Genomic DNA, 8432 nt, shown 5'->3' on the forward strand with positions numbered 1-8432 from the left:
AGTGAATGAGATGCTTTTTTTTCCCTTTTTAAAAATAATTTTCTGGTATCGAAGCTGGAGCCGTGAAGAACATCCAGATTAACCGGCCTATGGATTCGGAACACAATTCAAGATGGACAAGGTGGCATAAGCTACATTTCCTTCAGGAAACCAGGCTAGAAATTAAGCCCTAATAAACAAATAAAGGCAATAGCAGAATAAAACAATAATAAACAAATAAAGGCAATAGCAGAATTGTGCTGTCTTTATTTTACACCTTTCATTCTATAGCGGCGTAGTGTCTGCAACACACCAGCAGCCAGCAAGGGCTAAACCTATTACAGGGATGACAGATGCAAATCCAGAAATGGAACGCTGAGGTTTACGAAGGTGGGGAAATAAGGAAACAACGACAGCTGCCGATGGGACGTGGCACCAGGGCATTCTGGGGACACCCGAGGGCTGTCGAGGCTCCCGGCGGCGGCAGCGCTCCCTCAGCGCTTCCCGCGCTTTTCCGCCTCCCTCAGCGCTTCCCGCGCTTTTCCGCCTCCCTCAGCGCTTCCCGCGCTCTCCCCGCCCCTCGGCGCTCCCCGCACTGCGCACGCGCGGCCGCGCGAGGCTCCGCCGCTGCCCTCAGGCCCCGGCCCCGCCATGTCGGAGCGGCTGGCCAAGCCCTCCTGCCTCATCGTCGCCAGCGCCGCCACCGCGGGTGAGACCCTCTCGGGGGAGCCCCGCCGGTTCGGGGGGAGCTGCCGCTCCGGCCTCTGCGGGCGTCCCGTGTTCCCCGTCCCTTCCCGGCGCCGCGGCGGGCGGGGCGGGGCTGTCCCCGGTGCGGCTGTCGCGGCGTGTGCCCTGTGGGTGTCCCGTGTGGCTGCCCCGTGTGGTGTCCCGTGTGGGTGTCCCGTGTGGGTATCCCGTGTGGTGTCCCGTGTGGGTATCCCGTGTGGGTATCCCGTGTGGCTGTCCCGTGTGGCTGCCGCAGTGCAGCCAGGCTGTGCAGCCGCAGGTGTGCCCTCCCTGCGCAGCTGTGCTGGTTTCCCGTAGGTGCACAGCCGCAGGTGTGGGCGCCCTGTGCAGCTGTGCTGGGTGCAGCTCCTCTGCCTGCGGCTGTGGTGGCTTTGAGGGGAAGGAAGGTCGGCTCAGGTTGGGTGCTTGCGGGAAGAATCTTTACCTCTGAGGGTGCTGAGTCTCCGGTGCGGGTTGCCCAGGGAAGCTGTGGGGGCCCCATCCCTGGAAGTGTTCAAGGGCAGTTTGGACAGGGCTTGGAGGAGCCTGGGACAGTGGAATGTGTCCCTGCCCGTGGCAGGGGATTGGTAAGAAATAGGCTTTAAGGTCTCTCCCAACCCAAATCACTCCAGGATTCTGTTCCCCAGCACGCAGCTTACCTGTAATGAAGGCTGCACATTTCTGATGTCTTAAAATCATTAAATCATAACAAAATAATCTTCTGAAATTATCTGCCTTGAACTATCACTGTTGTTTCCCTAAGGTGTTGGAATCTGTTTTCCAGGTGTTTCAGCCCAGTCGTTCCTTCACTGCTTTACTCTGGCCAGCTCTGCCTTTAACCTGCAAGTGGCAACACCTGGGGTGAGTGAAAATGGACAAATGCTGTGATTTCAGCCTGAAACCAATTGATATCTCAGTTGTAATGAAAAAAACAATATAATTAATATAATATAAATATATTGAGAGGTGTTTTACTGGCCGTAGACACTAAGGAACCTGTTTAATTCTGTTTTTTTAATACCAAAGTGACTGCAGCCTTTCTGTTGCATGCATTTGGACTTCTCTGTCCACACAAAGAGTGGAGGGAAAACTATTAGCACTAATTCGGTGGCAAAACTGGAAAACTTCAGTCCTTTGAGACATTTCCTGAAGGCATCAGGAAATGTCACGGGTGCTCGTGCAGTGATGCTGGGTGTGTGAACCGTGTTGTCCCCAGGGGAAGCCCATTGATTTTGTGGATGTCAGCGAGGGCAACGCGCGCTGGATCCAGGACTTCCGCATGAAATCCTACGCCAGCCCCGCCAAGCTGGAGTCCATTGATGGTAAGGGTGGCACCGTGGGCCTGTCTGGGAAACAGGGCCTGCTTAGGGCCAGGATTTGAGGGGAGAATGACTCAGGAAAGGCAGGAAAGTTGTGTTTCAAGAGCTGCAGTTGTTGGTTTACTTTTTGTTTAAGAGGAAGTCCAAGCTGCTGCTTTGCAGTTTTGTTGTTTATTTTGGAATGGTCATTCTCTTTTAATGCACGTGTAATAGATACAAATAATGTCTGTGTTGTAAATAAGCACACACTACATTGCTACTTGTTAAAAATAAATATTTTGCTGGAGTAGGAGCCAGCAGATAGAACAGTTGTAAGTTTTTCCTGGCTCATTAAAAGTGTGTGTTCTTTGTCCTAAGGACCTTTTTCTCTCTTCTGTGCAGCTTTATTAGTTTCTTTAGGTAATTTTTAACTGATTTATGTGGGTTTGTCCTTTTTTTTCCAAACGTGCAGTGGATTTATGGTCAGGCTTTTTGTGTTTTTTGCCTGTCCTGCAATCACTTCCTGCTTTCCTCCCGCCCAGGGGCTCGGTACCACGCCCTGCTGATCCCAAACTGCCCTGGGGCCGTGACTGACCTGGCCAACAGCGGATACCTGGCCAAGATCCTGCAGCACTTCAGCACTGAGAGCAGTAGGTGAACATCCTCGGGGGCTGGGTGAATGAAACACGGCTCCTGTGCTGCCTCTGCAGGAGCCTCGGGCCTTCCAGAGACTCCAGAGTGTTTGTGTGGCTCAAGAGCATTCCAAAGCAGGAAGGAAAAAGGAGAAGTCAGGGAGGGAAACAAAGGTCTTAATGGGCCTTTAAAAAAGGAAAGGGAGACTTAGAAGAAAACAAAAGTGTCCTAAAATGTCTTAAAAAGGGAGTCCTAAAAGGAAAAAAAAGTGTCCTAACACTCTTAACACTCTAACACCTAAGACTCTAAAAGTGTCTTAAAGAGGAAAAAGGGAGCCTTGAAAAGGAAAAAGAGGTCTTAAAGTGTCTTAAGGAGCAATGCCAATAGCTTTTGAGAGCTTGTCTCAGAATAAGGATTTGCTGCCTTACAGTGGTACAGAAATGGCTCTGTCCAAATCAGCAGCATTCAAGGCTCAGGGCCAAGTGTGGAATGTCCCAGGATCATCATTAAGGCTGCAGTTAATCAAGACTTGGGGTGTGCTCCACTTTTGAGCATTTGTGGAGCAGTCTCTGGACTTGGAGATTAAATCTGCAATTCTTGTTCTTCCTCTTACTGTAATAATAATAAAATAATTGTAGCAATTCTTAAGATAGACACTAATTGCTGCTGCAGTGTGCAGGAAAGCCCCTACAACCTAAAGGAGCCTTATCAGTGCAGTACAACTTCACTGCAGCAGGGCAGCATGAGGCTCACCACGCTCACCTGTGTTTTAAGGGCTTGGAGATGCTCACAAATGTGCTTTAATTCTTTTCCAGAGCCTATCTGTGCTGTGGGACAGGGAGTGGCAGCTTTGTGTTGTGCCACCAATGAGGATAAATCCTGGGTTTTCCAGGGATACAGCCTGACAGGGGTAAGTCAAGCTTTTACCTTGTTTTTGCTGTTTGGAGGCTTTTTTTGCTGTGTGATTTCTGGTGGTTTTGGTCTTACCCAGGAACTTCCTGCAAGTATAAATGACCAGTTTGGTGCCTTGGTTTGTGCAGGATGTGCAGAGTTGTCTTTGACAAGGGGCCCAGCACTGAGTGCATGAAGGGTTTGTCCCACTTAAGTGGCATGTGGGGAATGCTTTCCCTCTGATTGTTCAGTAAACTTTAAACTGAAGCAAAAAAAAAAAAAAAAAGAGCTGGAAATTCCTGCTGCAGCTCTTTGCATTTGTTGTTGAGGACTTAGAAAAATTTTTGTTTGTTTGATGAATACTGTTTCTCAAAGTGCTGTTTCTTTTTAAAAGGTAGAGGGAGTCTTAGGAAAAAAAAGTTAGAAGAAGTTTTAGGAAAAAAGGCTGCTTGTACAAACTGCTTGCAATTAAAGCAGCCAGTTAATTACTGCTGATGCTTTATTTTGTGTGCTCTGGTGTCACAGCCCATTTTATAGTGTCAGAGTGATGCAAATTGCCCTAGCACAGCTTTCTACTGTGGGACATTTACATGGAAAATGAAGAAATTAAGATTTTGTGACTCACAAAAGCTATTAGTGTTGTCATGTGCTTCTGTTTGAGTTAAGGATTATTTATGACTCTCTGTGCATTGTTACAGTCCATGATGAAATATTCTAAATCATGTTGTGGCCTAGCTATGGCTGCTGTGGAAACCATAAAATTAAATTCCTTGCTTTTGTGTATTAAAACTCTAAGTGCTCCTAAATTTTCTGTCTGCAAGCTTTTCCCATATTCATTCCCACATGGATTACTGGTTTTGGACTCTGCAGGTGGCACAGCATCTGTGTCCAAATATTTGTGTGCCATGGGCAGAAGTTAATCACACCTGCAGAAATTGTTTGGTGGTGTTATTTCCTCTTTGCTTAACTCACTTCAGAGTTTCCAGTTTGCTCCCTACACAAAATCCATCAAAGCTACTTGTGGTCGTTGGGCTGGGAGAATAGTAGAGGGAACAGAAATGTAAATTTCAGGGAAATATGTGCTGGTTTTGCTTGGCTTTTTCTGTACAAAACCAACCAAACTCATTTCCTTTTGATCTATTTCAGCCCTCTGTGTACGAGCTGGTGAGGCAGCCGAATTTTGCCAGTTTGTCCATTATTGTGGAGGATTTTGTGAAGGATTCTGGAGCTACATTCAGTGGTGGGTCGTGCCTGGTGTCTGGGATGGGCACTTTGTGTCTCCCTTGGGAAATGAGTGTTTGTGTGCTGGTTGTATCCAGCTGAGCAGGACCTGTCATCTGGCATTCCCATTCCCTCATTTACCAGCGTGTCACTGGTCATTTGCAAGGCCAGCTTGGAAAGGGCTTGGAGCAATATTGGATAATGGAAGGTGTCCCTGCCTGTGGCAGGGGGGTGGGGCTGGATGAGCTTTAGGATCTCTCCCAACTCAAACCAGTCTGGGAGTCTGTCTGGAATGAGGAAACTTAAAAATTCTGTTTGGGGTGCTGAGCAGTTGCTGGTAGATCTGAGCACACTGGGGTGTTGTAGTTGGCCAGAAGAAGAGTATTTAATTTTTGTAGCATGGTGATCACAGCTCCTGTCTGGCATGAGACTAGTTTATGTTGTGTTGTGAGGTAATTGTAACTTTCAAATACATACTTTGGGTTTTTTTGTTATGAAAGTCTCCTGGTATGTGTACTTTACCCACCTGCTGTTAACTGAATCAAGGACCCAGTCCTGTCCTTTCAGAAAAGGATTTCCTAGAGAAATTTTTTCAGGATGAGGGGCTTGACACTGCCCCTGCTGGGGTAATGGATCAGCACCCAGCAAATCTGTGTGGCCATAAGTTATGTGTTGTGTTGGGTTTAGCAGTGCTGTGATCCTGGCACCGAGCCCGTGTCCTCTGATGCAATCCCTGTGGTTTTCCTCCTGTGTTCAGCCAGCAGCCCAGATGCTGTCCATGTGGTGCTGGACAGGCACCTGGTGACAGGACAGAATGAGAATTCCACCCTTCCTGCTGTCCAGAACCTTCTGATTCTTTGCAATGTCAGGTGAGACCAGTGGTGAGGTTTTTTTATTTTTGTTTCAGGAATACTGTCTCTCAGAAGGGGCTTTTCCCCTTGGTTTTCTGCTGAAGTGTGTGTCACTTCTGTTTGATCAAGCCAGCCAGGCAATTTTGTCTTTTGGCAAAGAGCATTTGATTATTTAAAAGAAAAAGATGAAAATGTGTGGGGAAATGCACAGCTGTAGTGGAACTGGCAAAGTAAAATGCTGAATAGGCTTCACTAAACATTTCTGTTCAGGGAAACATCTCTTGTTTCTTGAGCTTTGGCAGGCTGGCTTTGAGACAGCTCTGATTTAGGATTCTGGGAATGAATGTATTTAATTTCTTTGGAAATGGCTTGGCTTGTTTGAGTGTCATCTTGTCAGATAGAAGAGCACATATGAATAACCACAAACCCCTTTTGTTCAGGTGTGGTACCAGTCCTGTCCTGTGTGCACTAACAGGTCCTGTCATGTCTGGGTGTGTTTCCTTCAGCAGGAAATGAAGGAGAAGGTCTGTTTGCAAAGAGGATGGATGAAGAGCCAGCAGGCTGAGGATTTCCATGGCTGTGACCTGGATGAAACACCCCTCTGAACCCCTGTCCTGGACTCTGAAGTGACTGTGGCAGTGTCAGGTTCTGTGTGGATGGAATGGATGAAGGTTGTCAGAAGCAGCTGGGACACCCCCTTTTATTTTTGCTGCTCCATTTTCTCACTGCTTCTCTAGACCCTCAGTTTACAGATGTGGGGAACTGTCTTCTCAACCCCCCAAAAGCTGGTGCTGTGAATACAAATTGCTGAAGCTGAAGGCTTTGCTCTGGGTTGGGATTGTGCTGGTACACAGCCTGCCCTTGTTTTCTTCCTGTTCACATCGCTGGAATTGTGTTCAGAAAGTTTGCTCAGCTTTTTTTTTAACGTGGTCCTACAATTGTTTATTTGTTCTCCTTTGCTGCTTATGTTGTGGGTTTTGTTCTCTTGGAAATACTCCTCTCTGGGAGTATGCTGCTGCTGTCTCTTGCTGGAATTTTGTGGACTAGGGCACTGAAAAATGCAGGTGGCTGATGTGGGCCCCATCTGAGGAACCAGCTGTAGGGTGGAGTCTGGACTCCTCCTTCCCTCTGAGCTGCAGGTGTGCCTTGGAGCTGAGCATGGAAAGGAATAACCAGACTGAGATTTTTGAAAAAATTGTTGCAGTCTCAAACATACAAGATTATTGGAAACTAGGTAAATTAACTTTCAGATAATTGATTTTCCTTCCCTCTTGGAATTGTGGCAGCATTTCTCCAGTGCCCTAAAGAAATGGGGTTATATTTTTGTTTTCTTACCAGGATATTACAATGTTTTGGTTCTGACATGTCATCAAGTAGGGAAATTTTCTCTTTTCTCTGTAAATCCTTTTTTTTTTTTAAGCTGTGTCTCAAGAATTCAGTGTGATTTGAAAAGACAGACTGCTGTGGGTTTTGCTGGGCCTTCTGTTGTTGCATTCCAGAGCTCAGCTTAGAGAACTTTGGCATTGATGGAAATTAAAACCGGAATTTGAAATGAAAATTGTGCTTTGATAGATAGTAAATTATCAATTTGCTTTGATAATTTAAGTCTTCATTCCTAACAAGCCATCTTGGTGATTTGATGTTGACACCATCAGGAAATACTTTCAGCCTGGAAAGCCACATCTTGTTTGTGAAGTGGGAGACTGTGTTGCCTTAGGGTCTTTGTTTCCATGGGATTTTGCCAAAATTGCTACATCTTTTCCCTGCTTACCTGTAAAAATAGAACATTGGTGAACAACTGTGAAATAGAACAACTGTGTCCTGTTTTCATTCCTTAAATGAGGTTCTGTCCAGGCTCATTCATCTGCTGCTAGGTGAGCAAACATGCTTTGTTCAGTCCCCTGTTGTACAATTTTTCCTCATTTTGTGGCATCCAGGACCTGCTGGAATTGCTCTGCTTGTGCCTCTGTCAGGAAGCTGGACAGAGCACACTGCCTGGGGACTTGATGGTGCTTTCTTTTTCCTCCCATATGAGAGCAGAAAAAAGATGAGTTCCTGTGTGTATTTTCACTCTTTCCCATCACATATCCACTTTTATCTCCTCAGCCATGAAGTTGTTCTTGGGAAAACTGGGGGGGGAAAGGTGTGGTGGGGCAGCAAGTGGCTGGAGAGGTGATGTGTGCAGGTGTGTGTGGGCCAGCAGCAGTGTGAGGTGGCTCTGGATGTGGTGGGCTGGATTGTGTCACCTTCACAAGTCATGCTGCCAAACTGGAAGCCACCTGAGTCATAGAATCATGGAATTTAGGTTGGAAAAGAGCTTTTAAGATCAAGTCCAAGCATCAGTGCAACATGTTCACCACTCAACCTCGGGTATCGCATCCGTGTGTTTTCTGAACCCTTCCAGGCGTGGTGACTCCACACTGCCCTGGGCAGCCTGTTCCAGTGCTTGATGTCCCTTTCCATGAAGAAATCTTCCCTAATATCCAACCTAAACTTCCCCTGGCACAACATGAAGCCATTAGTGATGACAGCTCTTAAGTTCTTGTACAGTATGATCAATTTTAGCCAGGGATTGGAAAAAAATGTTCAAAAAACTGTGGGAAAAGAAGATCAAATGAACATAGGAAACACAAAGTTGTTGAATGTCATCCAGGTATGTTCAGGAAAGTTTTATTCTGTTCATTTTCCATGTTAATTTTGTTCTGCAAACATAAAACTTGATAGTTTATTTGGTATTTTCCTTTACCTAAAAGGTGTTTACATCAATTAAAATAATGAAGTGGCATTACACAAAGAGCAAGGATTTTTGGATAATTCTTGCATGTTAAACTTC

The 8432-nt window shown here is 46.3% G+C and overlaps 1 protein-coding gene across 3 annotated transcripts; it reads left to right on the forward strand.

Moving 5' to 3' along the window:
• The first annotated feature begins 589 nt into the window (after positions 1-589).
• On the forward strand, positions 590-7392 carry GATD1 (glutamine amidotransferase class 1 domain containing 1). Of its 3 annotated transcripts, none has more exons than XM_041406236.1 (8): positions 590-688; positions 1490-1566; positions 1922-2027; positions 2546-2653; positions 3452-3546; positions 4674-4767; positions 5506-5617; positions 6106-7392. In XM_041406236.1, exons 1-8 carry the CDS (start codon positions 631-633, stop codon positions 6113-6115), a joined length of 660 nt encoding a protein of 219 aa, XP_041262170.1. In that variant the 5' UTR covers positions 590-630; the 3' UTR covers positions 6116-7392. The 3 variants fall into 3 exon arrangements, with proteins under 3 accessions (XP_041262170.1, XP_041262171.1, XP_041262172.1); XM_041406237.1 differs by having other exon boundaries at positions 6109-7392; XM_041406238.1 differs by having other exon boundaries at positions 4674-4764.
• Positions 7393-8432: the final 1040 nt, after the last annotated feature.

Source organism: Onychostruthus taczanowskii, unplaced genomic scaffold (assembly GCF_017590055.1).
Source record: "Onychostruthus taczanowskii isolate IOZ18803 unplaced genomic scaffold, ASM1759005v1 scaffold246, whole genome shotgun sequence".
NCBI classification, from domain to species: Eukaryota; Metazoa; Chordata; class Aves; order Passeriformes; family Passeridae; genus Onychostruthus; species Onychostruthus taczanowskii.